Below are 26,658 nucleotides of genomic sequence, written 5' to 3'. Positions count from 1 at the left end.
GCACTTAAAGTTTTAAAATTGAATCAATATGGGCACTTAAGTTATAAAAATTGAATCAAATATGGTCACTTAAGTTTTAAAATTGAATCAATATGATCACTTAAGTTTTAAAGTTGAATCAATATGGGCACTAAAGTTTTAAAATTGAATCAATATGGGCACTTAAGTTATTAAATTGAATCAATATGGTCACTTAAGTTTTAAAATTGAATCAATATGGGCACTTAAGTTTTAAAATTGGATCAATATGGTCACTTAAGTTTTAAAATTGGAATCAATATGGGCACTTAAAATTTAAAATTGAATCAATATGGACACTTAAGTTTTAAAGTTGAATCAATATGGGCACTTAAGTTTTAAAATTGGATCAATATGAGCACTTAAGTTTTAAAATTGGATCAATATGGTCACTTAAGTTTTAAAATTGGATCAATATGGTCACTTAAGTTTTAAAATTGAATCAATATGGTCACTAAAGTTTTAAAATTGAATCAATATGGGCACTTAAGTTTTAAAATTGGATCAATATGGGCACTTAAGTTTTAAAATTGGATCAATATGGTCACTTAAGTTTTAAAATTGGATCAATATGGTCACTTAAGTTTTAAAATTGGATCAATATGGTCACTTTAGTTTTAAAATTGAATCAATATGGTCACTTTAGTTTTAAAATTGAATCAATATGGGCACTTAAGTTTTAAAATTGGATCAATATGGGCACTTAAGTTTTAAAATTGGATCAATATGGGCACTTAAGTTTTAAAATTGGATCAATATGGTCACTTAAGTTTTAAAATTTGATCAATATGGTCACTTAAGTTTTAAAATTGGATCAATATGGTCACTTTAGTTTTAAAATTGAATCAATATGGACACGTAAGTTTTAAAATTGAATCAATATGGTCACTTAAGTTTTAAAATTGAATCAATATGGGCACTTAAGTTTTAAAATTGAATCAATATGGGCACTTAAGTTTTAAAGTTATGTTTTTTGAAAGAAAAGCTTATATACAAATATGTATTAAAATTCTTCAAAGAAAATGTTATAGAGGTAATTTCTCTCAAATTTTAATAAATGTTCCATTCCATGACCTGTTTTTTGTCTGTCTGACCCCAGAACATTTATATCTATCAAAACTTGGAAAGTCTTTTTATTTAAGTGCATTAATACAATCCAAAATCCACAAAAAACGCCATTTGATAGACAAACATTTGGTTGTGACTGAAAAAAAGTAGAAATTGTAACTTTGGGAATGTATGAGTGTTGTAAAAAGGTACTGCTATACCAGAGCCATTTAGCAAAGGTTGCACCTTACTGTTTTACGAAGCTTGGTATTCTTGTCTGGTTTTTAAATTGCTTTCCTGATTTTAATGCCCACTTTAACACAATTATATACATGTATTTGGTCGTGTCTCTTGGGAAAAATTAAAACAAATTTTTATTATATTGAAGAAAAAAACTTGAATATTCTATGCTTTAAGGCCTTAAGATATTCAGCACTTTTATGTCATACTAAAGCACTTAAGACTAGAATATTCCACATTTAAGTCTTCATAATTCAGCATTTAACTCTAGAAAAAGTCACAAATATTCAGCATGTAAGTCTTGAATATACAGAACACGTTACTATTAAACTAAAAGCAAAAACTTGAATTCTCAAATATTCAGCCCCCTAAAGTCTAAAATTTTCTGCACTTAAGTCTAAAATGTTCAATACCTAAATGACAAGCATTCAGCACTTAAGGCTTGAATATTCAGCACTTAAGTGGCAAGCATTTAGCTAAATGCAAATCTCTACTTTTTCATATATTTGATTTTGTTGGGGGTTACCTTATCATTCATGATTTTACTGGTTAACTGGTCATTTTGAGATAATAATATGAAATTGCAAATAAACAATGCATAACAAAACAAATCTCAAAAATAAAATTCAAACAAAAATGTAGCTGAATCAAACATAGATAACGATGTAAATATTTAAGATAATCATAAAAAATTAAAGTTATAAAATAAGAATGCATTCAAAAGTCTGTTTAGTTTCTTTATGAAAAATGTTTAGTTTCTTTATGAAAAAATATGATATTTCTAACATGAATATGATTGAAATTTGATGTGTTTTTTTTTACCCTTAACAAGCTGGTACCTAAATTGATACACCATTGCCACAAGCATACTACACATATCTACCAGGCTCTTTACTGGTGGCAGCTCAAATTTTCTATATCAATATTTAAAATCACTTATAATTTGTATGGACTGTTCCAAATTTAAACAGTGCAAATACATTAAAGAAATTTAGTAGGTAAATTAGATGATAGCAAATGCTGCTTGACAACCAGAATACTTGATAATTTTTAAGTGAATGACAATAAAATAAGAGCCTAGGTAATGCAGAATTTTCTTTTTACAGTTATAAAGGGGAATTTTTCTTTTTTCATTTATAAAGGGGAATAATTCAGTCATCAAAAATGCGAGAGTTTAAGTTCCTGGACAGTGCCAGATGATTTAGTTCCTAGTATCTAGTGAACATATTTAGAGGTTTATTAGAGATGATGTTCAGTGCAACACCTTGACCCCCCCCCCCCCCCAGTATTATAACATACATGCCAAAATTCAATATGGGCACTAAAGTTTTAAAATTGAATCAATATGGGCACTTAAGTTATAAAATTGAATCAATATGGTCACTTAAGTTAAAAAATTGAATCAATATGATCACTTAAGTTTTAAAGTTGAATCAATATGGGCACTAAAGTTTTAAAATTGAATCAATATGGGCACTTAAGTTATAAAATTGAATCAATATGGTCACTTAAGTTTTAAAATTGAATCAATATGGGCACTTAAGTTTTAAAATTGGATCAATATGGTCACTTAAGTTTTAAAATTGGATCAATATGGGCACTTAAGTTTTAAAATTGGATCAATATGGACACTTAAGTTTTAAATTGGATCAATATGGACACTTAAGTTTTAAAATTGGATCAATATGAGCACTTAAGTTTTAAAATTGGATCAATATGGGCACTTAAGTTTTAAATTGAATCAATATGGGCACTTAAGTTTTAAAATTGAATCAATATAGACACTTAAGTTTTAAAATTGAATCAATATGGGCACTTAAGTTTTAAAATTGAATCAATATGGGCACTTAAGTTTTAAAATTGAATCAATATGGGCACTTAAGTTTTAAAATTGGATCAATATGGTCACTTAAGTTTTAAAATTGGATCAATATGGTCACTTTAGTTTTAAAATTGAATCAATATGGTCACTTTAGTTTTAAAATTGAATCAATATGGGCACTTAAGTTTTAAAATTGAATCAATATGGGCACTTAAGTTTTAAAATTGAATCAATATGGACACTTAAGTTTTAAAATTGGATCAATATGGACACTTAAGTTTTAAAATTGAATCAATATGGGCACTTAAGTTTTAAAATTGAATCAATATGGACACTTAAGTTTTAAAATTGAATCAATATGGGCACTTAAGTTTTAAAATTGAATCAATATGGGCACTTAAGTTTTAAAATTGAATCAATATGGGCACTTAAGTTTTAAAGTAATGTTTTTTGAAAGAAAAGCTTATATACAAATATGTATTTAAATTCTTCAAAGAAAATTTTATACAGGTAATTTCTCTCAAATTTTAATAAATGTTCTATTCCATGACCTGTTTTTGTCTGTCTGACCCCAGAACATATATATCTATCAAACTTGGAAAGTCCTTTTATTAAAGTGCAATACAACCCAAGATCCACAAAAAACGCCCTTTGATAGACAAACATTTGGTTGTGACTGAAAGAAAAGTAGAAATTGTAACTTTGGGAAGGTATGAGTGTTGTAAAAAGGTACTGCTATACCAGAGCCATTTAGCAAAGGTTGCACCTTACTGTTTTACGAAGCTTGGTATTCTTGTCTGGTTTTTAAATTGCTTTCCTGATTTTTATGCCTACTTTAACTCAATTATATATTTGGTCGTGTCTCTTGGGAAAAATCAAAACAAATTTTTATTATATTGAAGAAAAAAACCTGAATATTCTACGCTATAAGGCCTAAGATATTCAGCACTTTTATGTCATATAAAAGCACTTAAGACTAGAATATTCCGCATTTAAGTCTTCATAATTCAGCATTTAACTCTAGAATAAGTCACAAATATTCAGCATATAAGTCTTGAATATACAGAACACCCTACTTATAATTATACTCAAAGCAAAAACTCTAATTCTCCAATATTCAGCCCCCTTAAGTCTAGAATGTTCAATACCTAAATGACAAGCATTCAGCACTTAAGGCTTAAATATTCAGCACTTAAGTGGCAAGCATTTAGCTAAATGCAAATCTCTACTTTTTCATATATTTGATTTTGTTGGGGGTTACCTTATCATTCATGATTTTACTGGTTAACTGGTCATTTTGAGATAATAATATGACAAGGCAAATAAAAAATACATAACAAAACAAATCTCAAAAATAAAATGCAAACAAAAATGTAGCTGAATCAAACATAGATAACGATGTAAAATATTTAAGATAATCATAAAAATTTAAGTTATAAAATAAGAATGCATTCAAAAGTCTGTTTAGTTTGTTTATGAAAAAACAGATGATATTTCTAACATGAATATGATTGAAATTTGATGTGTTTTTTTACCCTTAACAAGCTGGTACCTAAATTGATAAACCATTGCCACAAGCATAAAGCCTGGCCAAAGCCTGCACTTCTTTACAGTACTACCATGCTTAATTTAATACTGGTGGTAGCTCAAATTTGTGTACATCAATACTTGAAATCCCTTATAATTTGTATGGACTATTCCAAATTTAAACAGGGCAAAATCATTTAAGAAATCTAGCATATTATGGATTAGATGATAGCAACCATGACAACCAGAATACTTGATTATTCTTAAGTAAATGACAATTAAATATGAGCCTAGGTAATGCGTAATTTTCTTTTTACATTTATAAAGGGGAATAATTCAGTCATCAAAAATGCAAGAGTTCAAGTTCCTGGACAGTGCCTGATGTTTTAATTCCTGAAGTTACAAGTGAAGTATCAAGTGAACATATTTAGAGGTTTATTAGAGATGATGTTCAGTGCAACACCTTGATCCCCAAATGTTATCAAATACATGCCATAATGTCCCGGACATCCGGGATTGTCCCGGAAATAAGGTATCTGTCCCGGAGGCGTCCCAGACTTGATTTATGTCCCGGTAAAAATAAATATGCTGTAGACCTACTGGCCATGGTGTCAAACTAGTTATAACTTATAATTATTTTGACACACAGGAAAGTAGGTCTAGAGCACCAAACATTATTTGAATAGTGAACAAGCAATTATCATAGTATTGCAAGCAATCCATAAGTCCCCTACCGGATAGAACCCCATCAGCATTCTGAAGGGCCATTGGCCATTCACTAATGTGTAAATTTTTCTCTATTTTAAGTAAATTTGTGGGAAATGTTCTTTAAAAGTGATCACAGGAAAAAGTTTTTTTAAACAGACAGACAGATGAACTGAAGGACACTCTAAAGTTAATATTTGAAACATCCCTGTTACCAAAATATAACATTTTAAATAGCAAAATTCTTAAAGAGGAGATAACTCTGGAATTAAAGATGCAATTTCATAAAAAGTTTCAGCTCTTTTTGACTAATCACAAATATTGTAATATTTGCCATGTTTTAAGCATATTTGTTGCCAAGGCAACCAATATTTTTTCAAAATAGGAAGAACAGATAAGACATGCATAATCTCAAGACTGCCATCTACCCATATGTCAAGTTTCATAAAAATATTTCCAGTACTTTTTGAGTTATCACTTGATTCAGTTTATGTGTAAAATTTGCCATATTTTCAGTCTATGTGTTGCCATAGCAACCAGAATTTTCAACATAGGAAGAAAAGAAAAAGACGTGTATAATCTCCAGACTGCCATCTACACATATTACAAGTTTCATAAAAATATTTCTATTACTTTTAGATTAACACTGGATCCAGTTTATGTATAAAAATTGCCATATTTTCAGTCTATTTGTTGCCATAGCAACCAGAATTTCAACATAGGAAGAAAAGAAAAAGACGTGCATAATCTCCATACTGCCATCTATCCATATATCAAGTTTCATAAAAATATTTCCAGTACTTTTTGCGTTATCACTGGATCCAGTTTATGTGTAAAATTTGCCATATTTTCAGCCTATTTGTTGCCATAGCAACCAGAATTTTCAACATAGGAAGAAAAGAAAAAGACGTGCATAATCTCCATACTGCCATCTATCCATATATCAAGTTTCATAAAAATATTTTCAGTACTTTTCAAGTTATCGCGGGATCCAGTTTTGTGGACGGACGGACTGACGGACTGACAGACAGACGGACGGACGGACAGACGGACAGACGGACGGAGGGTAAACCTAAAGTCCCCTCCGGTAAACCGGTAGGGGACTAAAAAAATTTAATTAAGATAGTTACATAGAAGCAAGGTGCTCACTGTGCAGAATTATAATAAAAAATTAATAATGCTGATGTTTTTATTGACAAGATTAGAGTAAGAATTACTTTTATTTGTGAGTATGACATGTTGAAGTATTGAAATAGATATAAGGATCATGTGATGTCAAGCAAACATATATCATTTTCCATTCTGCAGCTTTTGGCATGAATAATTATCTTTAATCAATATCAGGCAATAAAAAATCTTAGTTTGTATGAATGCCATTAACACAATTTTTTTAGATTGTGCCTAACAAAAAAAATTTTTTTATCAAGATTTTGACAAATTTGATCTTTTTTGTATGTTTTTTGTTTGTTTTTGTGCTTTTTCATTCTTGATGGTACTATTTGATAACAATAGCATAAGATATGATACAATAAAAAGATCATGTTTTTCCCCTCAAAAACCATAATAGATTTGATAAAAGTTTAAATCATTAGTCTTCAAATTGTGCTGCAAAATGGAAAACTCCTTACATTTAATGCATGTGACAAGTAAAATAATCTTCAAGTGAAAGTTCGAGAAAAAAATTACTCTATTTCCATTTTTTGATATAAAATACTCCAGTGCCTGAATGAAATAGACAATTCTATTATACAACTCATCAAAAATATATTCTCTATAAATTGTTATCTTGTCTATTGCATATTTGAATAGTTGAATACCATCGTGGCATTTACTACACTCCCATGGTGACTGTATTGTCCCACAATTATGGCATTTATTACACTCCCATGATGACAGTATAGTCCCACTATGATGGCATTTATTACACTCCCATGATGACAGTGTAGTCCCTGACCATGATGGAATTTATTACACTCCCATGATGACAGTATAGTACCATGATGATGGCATTTATTACACTCCCATGATGACAGTGTAGTCCCTGACCATGATGGAATTTATTACACTCCTATGATGACAGTGTAGTCCCACTATGGTGGCAATTATTACACTCCCATGATGACAGTGTAGTCCCACTATGGTGGCAATTATTACACTCCCATGATGACAGTGTAGTCCCTGACCATGATGGAATTATTACACTCCCATGATGACAGTATAGTACCATGATGATGGCATTTATTACACTCCCATGATGACAGTGTAGTCCCACTATGGTGGCAATTATTACACTCCCATGATGACAGTGTAGTCCCTGACCATGATGATGGAATTTATTACACTCCCATGATGACAGTGTAGTCCCTGACCATGATGGAATTTATTACACTCCCATGATGACAGTATAGTACCATGATGATGGCATTTATTACACTCCCATGATGATAGTATAGTCCCACCATTATGGCATTTATTACACTCCCATGATGATAGAATACTCCCACCATTATGGCATTTATTACACTCCCATGATGATAGAATACTCCCACCATTATGGCATTTATTACACTCCCATGATGACAATGTACACATAAGTTCACATATCTTCTCAATTTCAGAATTTTGATATTATAAGAATCTTACACTGGCTACAGGTACAGACCCTAATACCTAGCTCCAGGGTTTAAGGGGTAACGAGGCTCTGCCCGAGAGAAAGATATTCCTGTCTGTGACAACAGCCAGTGTTTGATCCTTTTTCTTGTATATTACAAATTATGGATATTTCAAAACGAAATTGCGAAAACTTATATGTTCATTTACCACTTTTTGCTTATGAATTCACAACTTCATTCATAAAGACAAATGACTTAATTCTTTGATCTTTAAGACTAAATATGATAACTTCAAAAGTACCAGGAATTATTGTAACTAGTGTACATGTAATACATAATGAGTATGTTGTACAGGCCAATAATATTTTATTTATCATTGACTTAATTTTGGACTACATTTGATTTAATAAATTTCTATGTCAACAATTCTACTTTTCATTATTCAATGCAATACACAATATATACACATATACTGAAATTATAAACCAATACAGTCATTACATAGTTTATGTCATAATCAAGCACTAGCCAATCAAAAAGCTTCTAACATTTTTGTATGCCCATTTTAAATTTATATCATGTCAACAGCCAATCAAAAAGCTTCTAACATTTCTGTTTGCATATTTTACACAGATATCATAACATCAGCCAATCAAAAAGCTTCTAACATTTTGTATGCATATTTTACACAGATATCATGACATCGACATATCTACTGTTTACCTTTGTATAACAGCCACTTCGGACTTTGTTTTTTTCTAAAGATATAATTACTAGTTAAAAATAATTTTTGTACATCTTGGCTAAATATTTCCTCTTTCAATCCCATTTTTTTGTCCATATTTATATAAAATATTTTTGTCGACTAAATAAGTTTTGCCTTACAATCAGTGTTTGAAGACTACTTAATAGGCTTATTTACTAAACAGGCTTATTTACTTACTTAATAGAATAAAATTTCTATGTTTAACATATTCAAGGACACTTTAATATTATAGCATAGTTTGCAATTTACAATTTAAGCAATAGAAATGAGAATTCTCAAGGCATTTATTCAACGGTAAACAGTACCATATGACATTAAATATGTTTACAATTTACATACATATGCCAGCCTATGTCTACTAACGAGCTGATTAACAACAAGTTTATAAAGGAAAAACTTACAGAGGTATTGGCAGGTGGGGAACGGCATGATTTGATTTGAGTTCGGAAAATTCCGATGGGAATTTCACATGTTGTGGAGCACAATTTTTGGTAGAGTCTACCATATGTTCTAATCCAGAGATCATCCTTGGTTATTTTCATCTGAAATAAGTAAAAATCCCCTTCAGATCCCTTACTTTGTAATAAATCCTTATTCATGTAACTTTTAACAATGAAATATCCAAACAAATTAATTACAAAGGCCTTGATAATAAGTCTAACTAGGAAAACAAAATACAATATACAAGTAGGTAAAAAAAAACAACATTGTTACTCCCCAATGTCTCTTTGGTTGTTTTGGTTTACACCAACACAAAGCAGGTCATATGTTGCTTTACTGGTGAAGGAAGACCTCTGTTGCCCCTTGGTGTATTATTTCAGGCACAAAAGGGCATCTGAGTAGAACCACTGATGTTCTGTAAGCTTAAACTTGATAGCTTAGGGATTTGAACCCACAAATGTAAGGGGCAAATGACTTTTGTAAAAGCTTACAAAGGCAAAATATACAAAAATGTATTTAAGCATCAGTGACCTTGACCCTATTACCTGAGACATCAGCCATAGATAAAGATTTATTTAATGTATCAACACAACAAATATCTAAAATATCAATCAGTGAATGTGCTTTGCTGAACAATAAGTAAGACAAGTGCGACAAAAGGAAGAATGATCAACAATGTTATGCTTCATTGAAACATTTGGAGGAACAATAAAATCAATATAATGGCCTTAAGTATTCATTATATTCATAAAAAGACAGACTTACACATGATAAATGTCCAGATCCGACAGCTTGGTCGATACCGAGTAACAGACGTACAAAGGTAATGAGATAGTCCTTCACAAATGCCTGGTATAACAAAGTATCCAACATGCTGGCACTGAATACATTACCCGCAGCAAACGGCAGACGGAACATATATGAAATATGTGACCCTCGCTCTTTCTCTTTCTGTAAAGAAGAAAAGGCATAAATTCTCTGATTAAAGTAACTTCATCTTCAACTAAAGAAATACAATCACATCATTTTTCTGTATTGCACACTTCATTTTGATGCAGTTATAACTTCATGAATGTGCACTGACGTTAAATTCATCACCTTTATCCTAATGAAAAACTTATCCTTTGCTTTGGTTCAGTTTGTCTTTACACGTTTTTAAGAAGGGTATATACAACTTAAGATACAATCCATCAGTATAGCATATCTCTCTCTCCTCTCTCTTCTAACTTAGTAAGATAATTTCAGTCATTTACTGTACAAACAAAGCAATGTTAAAGGGGTCTTATCCTGCAAGTTATCATGTAAAGATAACCTTATGTCACAGAAGAGTTACCACATTACTTACAGCAAGAGAACATAAAATCAGCAATGAGTTACCCTCTCTTGTTCTGTACTTTGAGCAAGGAAAGACAACTTTGAATTATAGAAGTTACCTTCTCTTGTTCAGTACTAAGAACTAGGCAAAATAACTATAAATAAAAGAAAAGTTACATTCTTTCTTTCTGTAACAAGAACTAAGCATGATAACTTAATATAAAGGACAAGTTAGTACCTTATCTTGTTCTGTACATGTACTAAGGTCAAGAAAAGATAACTTTTAAAAAGGAAGAGTTACCTTCCCTTCTTTTGAATTAAGAACAAAAAAAGATTACTTTCAATAAAAGGAGAGTAACCCTTTTTGTTATGTTATGTATTAATAGTAAGGGAAGATAGCTAAGAAAAACAGTTACCTTCTCTTGTTCTTCATTAACCCTTTACCTCATATATATACGCGAAACAACTATCGCTCACCCCCACTTTTTTTAGGCCCCAAAGAGTGAAAAAATGTCCTATTTGGGCCCCCAAACACATTTTTCGTTTGAGAAATGTTGCTAAAAAAGATGAGCACTTTTTTGGGTCGCCCCCCATCCAAAAGATACATCAGGGGGTTGCCAGAAGGGGGATGTGCCCCCTTCTGTTAGGGGGATTTGAAGGGGGCAGAGTCCCCCTCATCGCCAAGAAAATTTTGGACTTGTGAGAGGCTAAAAATGACCCCAGGTCGATCATAATGTAACGTGTAACCAACGCTGAAAAGCCTTTGACTCTATCTCAATCCCTTGAGAAGTTGCAGCACTTTGAAATAAATTTTGATGGAAGAAATCGAGGCAAAATAGTGAATTTTGGCAATTTTGAGATGTTGCCAAGGTAACAGGAAATTTAGGACTGAGCATGTCGTTACAAAGGCAATGGTCCAGTCAACATTTGTGCCAAGTTTGATTAGTATTGAAGCATTTTTCATAGTTTCATAGCAGTTTGAACTTGTAACAGGAGGCTTTTCAGTGAAAACGGCCATTTTTCACAATATGCTCATGGGGGAAAGGGTTAAGAGTAGGGGAAGATAACTAAGTAAAAAGAGTTACCTTCTCTTGTTTTGACAACTCATATGAGTAGGAATCATTGGCTTGAAACTGCATAAACCTCATGTTAGATGACTGGGTTAACTCTGTTATAATATTGGCACTTGGAAATAATCTAGAAAAAGAACATTGAAACAATATCAAAATGTGAAATACACAGTCAGAAATCAAACTCAGTGTGTTTTTCTTTTTTTTTTTACTGTTCTGAGACAGTCAGACAGACAGTACAGTACAAAAAATCTAAATATACTTTGAACAGCTACGATGGTGTTACAATTGAAGGACAAATACGGTACATACCCTAATATACTTTGCACAGCTATGATGGTGTTACAATCAAAGGACAATACTGTACAAACCTAAATATACTTTGCACAGTTACAATGGTGTTAAAATCAAAGGACAATACTGTACAAACATAAATATTCTTTGTACAGCTACGAAAGTGTTACAATTGAAGGACAAATACTGTACAAACCTAAATATACTTTGCACAGTTACAATGGTGTTACAATCGAAGGACAATACTTTACAAACCTAAATATACTTTGTACAGCTACGATGGCGTTACAATTAAAGGACAATACGTTACAAACCTAAATATACTTTGTACAGCTACGATGGTGTTACAATTGAAGGACAAATACGGTACAAACCTATATATACTTTGAACAGCTACAATGCTGTTACAATTGAAGGACAAATACAGTACATACCTAAATATACTTTGTACAGCTACGATGGTGTTACAATTGAAGGACAAATACGGTACATACCTAAATATACTTTGTACAGCTACGATGGTGTTACAATCAGCTAAGGTCTCCTCCTCCTGGGAATTAGAACTCTCCTTGTTTACTATCACTACATTGTCCGCCAGGTTTACACCTGCCCGAAGTAAATCATCTATTCTGTAATCATAAATTAATTAATTAATTGCCAAATTGCATGGTAGAATTATCTACCCTTCATGATAAACAATTTTGAATGAATTACCAAATGGAGACAGTAAAATTGGGTAAATTACCATAAGGAAAACTAAAATTGGGTAAATTGGGTAAATTTTAATGTGGGAAATTGAAATTGGGTAAATTTCTATGTGGGAAACTGAAATTGGGTAAATTGCCATGTTTGAAATTGAAATTGGGTAAATTTCCATATTGGAAATTGAAATTGGTAAAATGTCCATGTTAGAAATGGAAATTGGGTAAATTTCAATATGAGGTAACACTTACACATCAATTGAGCCAAGCATCCAATATACCATAGGAAAATGACATATTGTTTCCAGGAATGTAGTGTCTGGTCTGGAAATACATAAATGTTGTAGTAAAGTTATGTTTTATTTCATATACACACAAAATAAGGTCTCAAATCTCTTACAGCCTTATATTTTCTTGACATGGTTAAAGACAAAAATTACTAGTGTATCAATTTTAGGTTATTCATTGTTATGCCCATGTTGAGAAATTATCTGTGATTGATGAGTTATATCTCATCTTTTTTTAGAGATAATTCAATAATAAGAGATTCACATTATAAATGTTATCACTCACACATATTTGTTCGCATAACCAATATAATTATATGTGTTAACATTATTTTTTTAAACCAATATTGTGCTTTACAAAATTACATTATCCCAATTTGTGCTATTAAATAACAATCCTTACTTCTTATTATGTACTTGAAACATTATTTTATCCCAATTTTCATTAAACATTATTCTTTCATGTTTTATCCTAATTGTATGTTCAACATTATTCTTTTATACAAAGTTTGTGCCTAACATATTTTTATCCTATTTTGTGCTTAAAGCTGCATGCCTCAAGAAGAACCAAAATATTTCCAGAAAATCAATGTACTAAATTTTAAAGAAAGGTATAAATATTCATGATCCTAGTTATATTTTACATGTTATGGATGGTTTAAGACAGATTTTGCAGTATCTTATCACCATATTTCTACTGCATTACCAACACAATAAGGGCTGTTCTTGCATATTTTGACCACTTTTTGGTAATTTTCTTGGATTGTAAGTACCAATTGCAATATGTAAATATTTTTTTGGTCCACCACACTATATTTTACTTGTAAATACATTTCCAAAATTTTCATGAAAATCAACATAAATCTGGAGGCGTGCTGCTTTAATACAATTTCTATTGAATTTGGTGTTTTAAACTGTTAAAATTCCCTAAAATAATGAAAAGCATACCTTTTTTCTAGTAGTAAGACGATGGGATTTAATGTATTGCTAGGTCTTGCATGTGACCGTAATGGAACGATGAAGTTGTAGAGACCGTTACTGGCATAGTCAGCTGCTACGATGATTGCCGGATTCGGCCATTGATACTCCTTAGCATTTTTATAACTGCAGTGATCACAGACCTATAAACAAACGATATGCAAATTGACCTCATAATAAACTTCAACAAGCTGTGAAAAATTGAGACATGGAATAAACATCACTTGAGACAGTACTGCATGTATTTATATGTTGATTATATTTAGGTATCTGTCTTGGTCACTGCCAACTTCCATTAAAATCTTATGTAAACTGCTCTGGATATATCAATATGACATGTATTGATATTTCGGATACAAGCATTTGTTACTTACAAACATTCCTGACATTGTTTTTTGCCTGTACTCTAATCAAGATTTTTTTTGTATTTGTTTATCTTGATCATACCAAATCAAGTTGACTGGATCAGCAAAAACATTTAAATATGATACATGATAAATATTAGCACACGTTTTGTATATAATGATAAAAGGGGTGGGGTGGGGTTGGGGTTAAGAAATGGTTAAGTTTCGTACCTGAACAAGTTGAAGACAACAAAGTGGGCGTTTTTCTCTCATTAGGTGACATAATGTTGGACTGGTTCCAATGTAAGGTGTTACAGGTGGAAATCCTCGCACAAATCTGCAACAAAATCAGAGAATCAGTCTATATCATAGAATCAGACAATAACACTTTATATACATTTGAGCTGCGTCACGACAAAACAAACATAATGGGTTTGCGACCAGCATGGATCCAGACCAGCCTGCGCATCCGCGCAGTCTGATCAGGATCCATGTTGTTCGCTATCAGTTTCTCTACTTGTTATAGGGTTTGTAAGCGAACAGCATGTTGGTTTTGTCATAACGCTGCACATTAAGATATTCAGTGTGGTAAAGTTTAAAACACAAATTAATCCTAACTTTCATATACTGATTACAAATCAACAACTCTTTTACTGTGTTGGTTTGTATCTGTCAATCAGAAACAGCTTTACACTTTAAGCTCAGAGTATCAATTATTTGCCATGAATCTATCAATCAAAAACTGTTTTACAATAAGGATATTAGCAAATCAGAAACTGTTTTACAATTTGTGCTCTGCATTAATCAGTCATAATCATAAACTGCTGCCTATCAAAAGAGTTTTACATACTGTGCTCTGTATTAGCCAATCATAAAATGTTGCCAATCAGAAAGAGTTTTACATTCTGTGCTCTGTATTAGCCAATCATAAACTGTTGCCAATCAGAAATAGTTTTACATTCTGTGCTCTGTATTGGCTAATCATAAACTGTTGCCGGATCAGAAACAGTTTCACACTATGTGCTCTGTATTAGCCAATCTTAAACTATTGTCGATCAGAAACAGTTTTACATTCTGTGCTCTATATTAGCCAATCTTAAACTATTGTCGATCAGAAACAGTTTCACACTATGTGCTCTGAATTAGCCAATCTTAAACTATTGTCGATCAGAAACAGTTTTACATTCTGTGCTCTATAATTAGCCAATCTTAAACTATTGTCGATCAGAAACAGTTTCACACTATGTGCTCTGTATTAGCCAATCTTAAACTATTGTCGATCAGAAACAGTTTCACACTATGTGCTCTGTATTGGCTAATCTTAAACTATTGTCGATCAGAAACAGTTTCACACTATGTGCTCTGTATTAGCCAATCTTAAACTATTGCCGATCAGAAACAGTTTTACATTCTGTGCTCTATATTAGCCAATCTTAAACTATTGTCGATCAGAAACAGTTTCACACTATGTGCACTGTATTAGCCAATCTTAAACTATTGTCGATCAGAAACAGTTTCACACTATGTGCTCTGTATTAGCCAATCTTGAACTATTGCCGATCAGAAACAGTTTTACATTCTGTGCTCTATATTAGCCAATCAGAAACTGTTTAACACTTACTCAGGATTATCCTCCTCATCAGCATAAGGAAAACTGTCCTCTGACATGGTCTCCTCCTCAACTTGTATTGTTATATCTGAAGCCTCAAGAAAGGCAGGTACAGGAGCAATACTTGGCCTCTTCTGCAAGTTTGCGGCTGTAAGCCCTGAAGGAATCTCTAACTTTGTCCGCCGACTACCGGATCTTTTAATCTCTGGAGGAGCGTTGATTAGACGGGTGTGTTGTAACTCTAAAGCCATCGTCCCTTTAAATAAACATTATTTTATTTAATAAACCAATTAAAAAATAACTATCATGTTGACATCTTCAAAGATATACCACATTCAATTTGATGCTGATATCTACATGAACTGATACTCTTAGAGTATTAGAATCTTACACTTCAATTCAGCATTCTTTTGGCAAAACAAAATTTGTTTAACCTTTATTCCAAAAAGAAATGAAAGAATGACTAAGTTAGGAGGTCTGAACTATAACTATAAAAGGATTTAAACAAGGTCCATGTAGAATGATCAATCAATAATTCTTAAACTTCTGAAAACTGGAATCTTTTGAAAAAAAAGTCTGAGCAGGTTCTGGTTTTTAGAATTTTCACTGTACAATGATATGTAAGATTCTTTAGAATATAATTCAAATGAAATTAATTAATCAATTCTTGTATAGAAAAATAAATGCACTGTAAGGGATTTTAAAACAATATTTTCTAAAATTCATTGTTGTTTTATTTCATAATCTTACAACCAACAACTGTCAATAAATCGTCTTTTGTTGAATTTAATAGTTATCGTCTCTAATGACATATACAAAGTACTAAGCCTACAAAGAGGGATTCCAATTATTCCAGGGGAGATAAATAATGTGGTAAAATAGAACTATTAATAGACTCAAGATCTAAAAAAATCTGATTGGTTTTAAACATTCAGATCGACTTTCCTATGTAAATTATCTTCTATTATTTTAAACTGTCAAGTACTTGTCTTCAATCTTAAATTACAGATTGATTTTTAACGTCTATTAAGCAAAATATTTGGACATATTCATATAGCTGATTCACCTTTCTAACTTTCCTGAACAACTAACATTATTATTTTCCACATATCAATTGCTAATCCCACATACCGACTACCACTACAAATCAGCATGTCGTTACAAAGGCAATGGTCCAGTCAACATTTGTGCCAAGTTTGATAAGTATTGAAGCATTTTTCATAGTTTCATAGCAGTTTGAACTTGTAACGGGAGGCTTTTCAGTGAAAACGGCCATTTTTCACAATATGCTCATGGGGGAAAGGGTTAAATAACAATCCTTACTTCTTATTATGTACTTGAAACATTATTTTATCCCAATTTTTATTAAACATTATTCTTTCATGATTTATCCTAATTGTATGTTCAACATTATTATTTTATACAAAGTTTGTGCCTAACATATTTTTTATCCTATTTTGTGCTTAAAGCTGCATGCCTCAAGAAGAACCAAAATATTTCAAGAAAATCAATATTGAGAAAAATGTACTAAATTTTTATGAAAGGTATAAATATTCAAGATCCTAGTTATATTTTACATGTTATGGGTGGTTTAAGACTGATTTTGCAGTATCTTATCACCATATTTCTACTGCGTTACTAACACAGTAAGGGCTGTTTTTGCATATTTTGACCACTTTTTGGTAATTTTCTTGGATTGTAAGCGCAATATGTAAATATTTTTATTGGTCCACCACACAATATTTTACTTTTAAATACATTTCCAAAATTTTCATGAAAATTAACATAAATCTGGAGGCATGCTGCTTTAATACAATTTCTATCGAATTTGGTGTTTTAAAGTCTTAAAATTCCCTAAAATAATGAAAAGCATACCTTTTTTCTAGTAGTAAGACAATGAGATTTAATGTATTGCTAGGTCTTGCATGTGACCGTAATGGAACAATGAAGTTGTAGAGACCGTTACTGGCATAGTCGGCCGCCACGATGATAGCAGGATTCGGCCATTGGTACTCCTTAGCATTTTTATAACTGCAGTGATCACAGACCTGTAAACAAACAATATAAAAATTAACCTTATAACAAACTTCACCATGCTTTGAAAAATTGAGATATGGAATAAACATTCACTGATAGTAAAGCTTATATCTATATGTTGGTTATATTTACGTATCTGCCGTGGTCCCTGTCAACCAGTTTTACATACTGTTCTCTGTATTAGCCAATCAGAAACTGTTTGACACTTACTCAGGATTATCCTCCTCATCAGCGTAAGGAAACCTGTCCTCTGACATGGTCTCCTCCTCAACTTGTATTGTTATATCCGAAGCCTCAAGGAAGGCAGGTACAGGTGCAATACTAGGCCTTTTCTGTAGGTTCGCAGCTGTAAGCCCTGAAGGAATCTGTAACTTTGTCCGCCGACTACCGGATCTTTTAATCTCTGGAGGAGCGTTGATAAGACGAGTGTGTTGTAACTCTAAAGCCATCGTCCCTTTAAATAAACATTCTTTTATTTAATAAACCAATTAAAAAATAACTATCATGTTGACATCTTCAAAGATATACCACATTCAATTTGATGTTGATATCTACATGAACTGATACTCTTTACATTATTATTTTCCACATATCAATTGCTAATCCCACATACCGACTACCACTACAAATCCCACATACTGACTACCACTACTAATCCCAAATACTGACTACCACTACTAATCCCACATACCGAGTATCACTACAAATCCCACATACCGACTACCACTACAAATCCCAAATACTGACTACCACTACTAATCCCACATACCGACTATCACTACAAATCCCACATACCGACTACCACTACAAATCCCACATATCGACTACCACTACAAATCCCACATACCGACTACCACTACAAATCCCACATACCGACTACCACTACAAATCCCACATACTGACTACCACTACTAATCCCACATACCGACTACCACTACAAATCCCACATACCGACTACCACTACTAATTTCACATACAGACTACTAATCCCACATACTGATTGCAAATACCACATACTGACTACAAATACCACATACTGACTACCACTACTACTACCACATACTGACTAACACTACTTATCCCACATACAGACTACTAATACCACATACTGAATATTTTCACCACATACTGACTTCTTTCACCACATAGTGACTACTTATTATTGAACTCAATATCCTGAATCAGTTGTCACAAGGAAATTTCCCCTTGTGCAGGGATCAAACGGATGACCCTAGAACTACTAATCTAATGCTTTCCTGGCGGAAATATTCTTCAATTACGGAACAACAACAGTGAGCTAAAAGTGAAAATTGTGCTGTGTACATTCTCCAATTTTATTTTTCCATCTACAAACTCAAAATTCAAAAGTACAGACAATACAAATTTAATAAAAAAATAACCAGGTGAAACATTAAGTTACGGTTCTAAACAAATTATGGGCCACAGAAAAGTCATAAGATGGTGAAAGGAGTGTATTTTTCTGGTGATTCGGTGAAAATTAAGGACATCATCTAAACACAGTAAAAAACATTTTTTTGAATCAAGTTTAGGTTCACACTCAGGTTTAGGGACTCACATTTCCAATATATTCTCATTTGCTGGGAATAATTAAAGGGAACAATAAGTTATTAGGTAAACAGAGTCATTTCAGATTTTTAATTATGGGAAAAAGAGAGATAAATTCAGACATTAAATTAACGGAAACAATTCAGTTATTGAATAAAGGGAGACAATTCAGATATAAAATAATAAGAGAAATTTCAGGTATTATATAAACTTAAAGGAATAGTACTATTCAGACAATCAATAAAGGGAGACAATTCAGATAATTCATCAAGGGAAACAATTCAGATATTTCATAAAGGGAAACAATTCAGCCATTTTGTAAGTGGCAGAATGAAATGTTGAGGTGCAAAAAAATATTTAGATACACACAGTTCTCAGAAAACTGAAATGTATAGAGGATATTGAAACAGTGTCTATTAGGTTTAATCCTTAATTTATTGAATAAGTTGAATAAATCTATAGTATGCAAGCTTGTGGGGAGTTCAATAATTTTTGTAGTAATGAAACTACAGGAATATTATATTCTCTTTAACACATATTCAAAATAATAACTGTTTGCAGTCAAAAGGATAACTCTTTCATTGACATGATTATAATGTGGCGCTAAAATTAAGCGAGTCTTTACACTATGTTTACGCTATGATGTCAAATCAAAATATATACATGACCTTACAATACCATTTTCACAGTGGCTAAAGCCGTATATATATGAGATAAAAATTGTTTAGTAAAAGGAAGCAGATTTACAGATTGTTCACGTTAAAATTGCAGCCTTGATAATTTTCTGTAGAGGAAGACCCTCAAGATTGCCCCAGTTGATTATATTTACAACTGTCTCTTACGTAGCATGATTACATGAGTAACTTTTAGATATAAATGACCACTCATGTAATGCCCCATATGTATGTTATATATAATGTAGTATATCAATATTAATTTCTATTTTTTTATAGACATCAATACGTTAACATACCAACACTTGCTATCACACTGGCGACTTTTGACGTATGTTCCCCGCGCTGCATCAATTTCCTGTCCGGTTTCGAGTCCTCCAGGTTCGGATGAACTAAAATTAAGGCAGAGTTCTCTTCCTTGGTAATGTTCATATAGAAACAAATGCCCGACTCCTTTATGATGTGACGTGGCCCAGGGTTGAGCTGTATTGTAGATACACCACTGTTCTGCTGTACACCAACAAGACTTACACCATATCTGTATAGAAGAGATGGTGTAAAAAAACTACATTCAGACACATCATTTGATACAGCGTATTATTAGTTGATGTTCATTCATTTTGTCAGACTTAAAATCTCTTACAATACTGGTACCTACTGGAAAACAGTGCACGTTTTAAGTTTGATAATAGAAAAACATGTGTCAGGCTCGGCGAGCCTCGCCCCTTTCTAGCCCATATCAGCATCGCCTGATAAAATTGATATCAGAAGACAGTAGCTACTAGCATGTTATTCTCTAACTATTAGATTATCATTAGATCTTTATAATATAGCTATTTATCAAACTCACTGTTCCTAATATGAATCACTATAAATTTACCAGTACTATGACATAAATGTATTAACTTGAAAACAATAAGGCATTTGAATTCAACCTTAAGTTATGATGCCAGAGAGACTTAAATGGCAATCAATCTTTTTAAGTATACTATTACGTTTAACTGTTTAAATTAAATGTCAACTCTTTTAACGATATTCAGTACAATAATTGTATTGCGTCCCTTTAATCAGTACGAAACTATTTTCTAAAGTATTGATACGTTGTCGTCCTGGATGTTAAAAAAAAACTTTACTGATTATGCGTGTTGATTACGACTATAACGACACTAAGCTCTTATGATTCAAATTTTCGGCAACTCCAATTAAAAAATGAGCATTGTGTTTTGTTTAGAGGTATGGAGCATAGATAATTTTCAACAGTAATCGATTCTAACCAAGATAGAGATAGGGTGAAAACATTTTAGGATGATGATATTTTCTAACGGGAAAGATGTTGTTTGCAAACGATTATAAATTCCTTGAGAATTTCAACGTTTCTACACTTAAAACATTTCTAAACACACAAAGCTATGTTTACACAGATGCGACGTGTGTATGTCTTAGTTTAACGCATGAAAATAAGATACTATGCGATGCACACAAATTACTATGTCGTGCGCACGAAGTACTTTGTTGTGAGCACGAGTTATTCAGTCGTGCGCGCGAGATAATTAAGTTGTGAGAACAAGTACTAGGTCGTACGCTCGAGTTACTATGTCGACTGTACGAGATAAATAAGTTGTGCGCAGGAGTTATTTTGCCGTATGCACAAGTTACTTAATGCACATGTGATACCTTAGTCGTTCGCACGAGTTATTATGTCGTGACCACGAGTAACTTTGTTGTTTAAGACATGGTTTAGAATTAAAGTGAAAACTTTCATTTTTTTGAAGACAAAAAGACTGAGGTTGCACGTAAAATTTCTGGGTAAAGCTATACATGTAATATCTATATGTATATATAATCGGAGGTATTCACTTGAAACTTGATGCATGTATTTAAAATCATTTTAGGAGGTAATTTTCCAAAGCCCATAAATTAGATATTTGTTTTAACTAAGTTATTGCCCTTTTTATGCCCAACTTAAAAAGGGAGCGCATCATGTGATAACACGTCTTGTAAAATCCTTGTCAGATAGAAAACTTGATAGTTGATATCACCAACTTTTGACTATGACGTGATCAGTAGATGACACTTAATGATTTTGAATTAATTGGTCAAAATCAAGGTTAAAACCATGCTTATTGTAATATCCTTGTCCGATCAAAAACTTAAGAAGGAACAAGCAATGCGTTGTGTTTCTTGATTTCTTGATAGGGACATTCTTCTTACTCCATAAGTGGCAAGAAGAAAATCCGTATTAATTGTGATAAGGTTAAAGATCAAGGCCACAGAGACACATAGTGTAAAATTAGTGTCATATCAATAATTCGAGAATAAAAAAGCCATTGTTTATGTTCCTTGGTAGGAATATTTCTCACGGGGAGTAGATAAACCTAATGATTTCGAGCAGTCTGCTAGTCTTCAAAACAATTAAAGGTATTTACTTGAATTAATATACATATCTTATATGACAGAGTAACTCGTGATCATGACGTTGTTACTCGTGCTTTGAAGGACACGACTTAATTGTCTTTAAAGCACAACTAAGTAACTTGCTTGTGCGCATGACTAAATTATCTCGTGAACACGACATAGTAACTGGTGCTCACGAACTAGTAACTCGTTGCCAGACTTAATTATCTCGTGTCTACGACTTTATTACTTGGTGCACATAACTTAATAATTGTTTCACTACACATACTAGCTTGTGCTTAAGATATAGTAACTCGTGCTTATGACATATTAATTGGTGTACACGACTTATTAACTCGTACAAACGAGAAAGTATCTCGTTTACATGAGATAAATATAATAAAACATACAGAACCCACCTGCGTGCTACCATAGTATTAACAATTATTTTTTATAGCTAAACCAGATATTTTAATTCATAAACATCATTTTGCAAATGCTTCTGTACTACAGAGCTAATAATTGCAAAAATCATGATTAGTTATCTGATAGACTTTATGAAATGAAATAAAATTATTGTAAAGCTTTTTCTTAAAGACAATTAAAATTATAAAATATATACGTCATCAGCTAACTAGGATTAAGGTGTCATACACAATTTTTATGGGTAAATTAGATAGATAGATAGATAGATAGATAGATAGATAGATAGATAGATAGATAGATAGATAGATAGATGGATGGATGGATGGATGGATGGATGGATGGATGGATGGATGGATGGATGGATGGATGGATGGATGGATGGATGGATGGATGGATGGATGGATGGATGGATGGATGGATGGATGGATGGATGGATGGATAGATGGATGGATGGATGGATGGATGGATGGATGGATGGATGGATGGATGGATGGATGGATGGATGGATGGATGGATGGATGGATGGATGGATGGATGGATGGATGGATGGATGGATGAATCGATAGATAGATAGATAGATAGATAGATAGATAGATAGATAGATAGATAGATAGATAGATAGATAGATAGATAGATAGATAGATAGATAGATAGATAGATAGATAGATAGATAGATAGATAGATAGATAGATAGATAGATAGATAGATAGATAGATAGATAGATAGATAGATAGATAGATAGATAGATAGATAGATAGATAGATAGATAGATAGATAGATAGATAGATAGATAGATAGATAGATAGATAGATAGATAGATAAATGTCAAAACATGTAAATAACAATATATACATAACACATAATCATAATCGTAACTACATGAAATTATAAAAATATCATAAAACAAAATCCGTGTACAGATATCTCTTTTACAAATTAATTGTTTTTCGATAGAAAGGAATAAAATGTAAAATTAATGCATTATACGTGCTAAAATAAAAATATATTAAGATACTTCTGCTGCCGTAATTTTACTGAATTCAAACATGTGTCTTAAGTATTAACATATGAATACAACAAACATTCATAAAATATAATGATTAAATTATGATATTTCAAAAATAATTGCTGTCATTTCCCATTAAGGGACATAACATACATCCCATCGGCTTTTTATATTCACGTTGCAAAATAGAACTCACGACCGTTTACAGACGATCTTAAAATATAATAAGAATGAACAAAACTAAATCAATATTATTTTGAGATGAAGACAATACTCCAATAATGTGTTGATAATGTGGCTTTGTTTACATCATTATTACAACTTTACAAAATACAAAGAACATATGACAAGCGAGAAGATTATGTGATAAAGATTTACAACAAAACCATTTAATCATAATTAAAAGAAACAGAATCAAGTTTAACGATTCGGTTAAAGCGATAAAATACAAAAGGTACAATTTAGATTATCTGATCAAGATGACATGTGTCGAATGGATATATCGAACATTAAAATAATTTCGTATTAACCTATACTGTGTCTTCCCACGACTGATTCTACTGTCAAAATTTTGTAAAGCAGATATTTTACAATTTGATAAAGCGGAACAGTAACTTGATATTCTTAATTATCGGTAGTCACGCATTTATTTCTTTATTAAGGTATATCTATAAAATTAGCCATTTTTTTTTCAAAGTATTTTATCATAATTGAACATCGATAAAGATATATCATTGATTTTTAATTTTGTAACAGTAACTACTGTACTTATGTTTATTACATTTATTTACATTGTTTGCTATTGAGCGATAATATTTAAGAGACAAACATCATATCGTTCATTGACAAATTAACAGTTACATGAATAGATAACTCTTCAAAGAAAAATTTAATCATAGTTGCATTACGTCCCTTTAAGCGGTATTTAACTTTTCTTTCAATGTCTAACTTTACTTTCAGCCATTGAATAAAGTTTATTACTCTACTTGGTTGGCAAAATTTTAACATCTGAGATCATATTAAAATCAATGCATTGTTTCATGTATTAAGTGCATGAAATTAGAAATAATAATGATAATAAAGCAAAGATAATATAAACTTGGAAGCTATCGTACAATACATTTTCATTCAAATTTATAATTTTATGATCAGTTGTCTTAGAATGTTGACGATATTAACACATCAAAAAATTCTCGTTTTGTTAAGAAATCAAATATTAAGGAATTGGCCAATTAAAGGAGCATAATAATTGATTTCAAATACTGTATATGAAGGACATTATATAATTATTACAATTTTTGTATAGCTTTAGTAATGACATAAGAAACTATTTCAAAGAAGACCAAGACGGGTGTGATACAAATATGTTAAAGAGTTTACCAGAATGCATTAGTGGCCATTTAAGTATCGATAGAAATTACAATATATCACACTTTTACAACTCGAAAGTCAGCAATTACTCTTAATTTCCTGTGCCTGTTTTCACAAAAGTTGCATGTTCTATAATAAATTTGTAAGTGGTCTGCTAGAATAAACAACACATCGAACATTAAATACCTTCTCATTGCAGTTCAAAACTCGATTTTAATGTGTTGTTCTATACAAGTCTATACAGAACGCTGAGCAGAACCAATTTAGATGTGTATGATTTATAAAGCTTCAATTTGTTATACACAAGGCAAATACACGCAAAATATTTTCAGTTTAAAATATAAAAATTATATATATCAGTTTCATGTGTTTTTTTTACTGAGAACGTTCTTTGATATGTGCAAATTTTGAATTTAAAGTTAATATATTATTCATATGTGATATTATAACCCATCAACGCATGGGGACGAATGTTGAGATTTTTATATCATCTCATATATGAATTTAGTTTTTTTTTTAACTTTAAGATCAAATATGCTAATTTTATATTAATCATTTTCAAAATTGTCAAATCAAAACAACTACGGTGGAAATTGAAATTTGCCGATGATAAAAAAACATAAGCAATATGGAAATCTATGGATACCTCTAATATACCGGTGCGATCTCTATTTAAAAACCAAACGTTACTGACACGTTATAAATAGTTCTAAGTACGCTGTTTAAAAGAAGACTTAACAGTGATATGATGCACTTATCCAAGATATAATAAATTTTGCTGAAATATTAAGTTTCAACACACACCGAATTGTTCCGGTTTTTTTTTCCAACAGAAAATAAAATATTATTATCGCTTTAAATCCAATAGTACATGTAAACAGAATTTTAACTCGCATTACTCTGAAAAAACGATGAATTATTTGTTTGAAAAGCAAAAACATTGATTACGAATCTTACAGTTCATGCACACGAATGAGAGTATGCATTGTTAGTAATTAATCATTCGGCAAATATAAGATACTCACTTTTATGGCACTGAAAGATACATGTATTAAAATGGTATAGTTGCATCTCTTTTAAACCTCAAATGCATTAAAAAAATGCACCCTCTTAACAAGTATGATAATCAATACTATTTTGATAATTTATCAAGAACATGTTATATGATTATATTGTATCAAAAAACAAACAAATTGTCACACATAAAGTAAAACAAAAAGAAAATGGTATTTTGTCATTAAATTCTAGATAAAAAAAATTTGCAATGACCTTGAATATCATTTTAACTTTACCAAAAACAAAAAAAAAGGAAAAAAAGATATTAATCAATCAGTTATTGACGACTTAAAGTAAGAAATAAACATTTGAAAAAATAAAAAAAAAATATGTTGGGGCCTAAGTGAGTAATA

General features: G+C 31.6%; 1 protein-coding gene across 1 annotated transcript in view; it reads right to left on the bottom strand.

Annotated features, from left to right (window-relative positions):
* LOC132751948 (potassium channel subfamily T member 1-like) overlaps window positions 1-22,879 on the bottom strand; it is a 46,539-nt gene extending 23,660 nt beyond the window's left edge. The window contains exons 1-10 of the mRNA XM_060742169.1: window positions 22,866-22,879; window positions 20,352-20,590; window positions 18,023-18,266; window positions 14,398-14,503; window positions 13,793-13,965; window positions 12,810-12,881; window positions 12,351-12,485; window positions 11,578-11,689; window positions 9,944-10,129; window positions 9,139-9,279 (exon numbers count right to left, since the gene is read on the bottom strand). Coding sequence (XP_060598152.1) covers window positions 9,139-9,279; window positions 9,944-10,129; window positions 11,578-11,689; window positions 12,351-12,485; window positions 12,810-12,881; window positions 13,793-13,965; window positions 14,398-14,503; window positions 18,023-18,266; window positions 20,352-20,590; window positions 22,866-22,879 — 1,422 coding nt within the window. The remainder of the gene's footprint in view (window positions 1-9,138; window positions 9,280-9,943; window positions 10,130-11,577; window positions 11,690-12,350; window positions 12,486-12,809; window positions 12,882-13,792; window positions 13,966-14,397; window positions 14,504-18,022; window positions 18,267-20,351; window positions 20,591-22,865) is intronic.
* Between the last annotated feature and the right edge of the window lie 3,779 nt (window positions 22,880-26,658).

This window comes from Ruditapes philippinarum, unplaced genomic scaffold (genome assembly GCF_026571515.1).
Source record: "Ruditapes philippinarum isolate M1 unplaced genomic scaffold, ASM2657151v2 ctg4529_1_1_1_1, whole genome shotgun sequence".
Lineage (NCBI taxonomy): Eukaryota > Metazoa > Mollusca > Bivalvia > Venerida > Veneridae > Ruditapes > Ruditapes philippinarum.
This window is presented reverse-complemented; position numbering and strand designations above follow the sequence as displayed.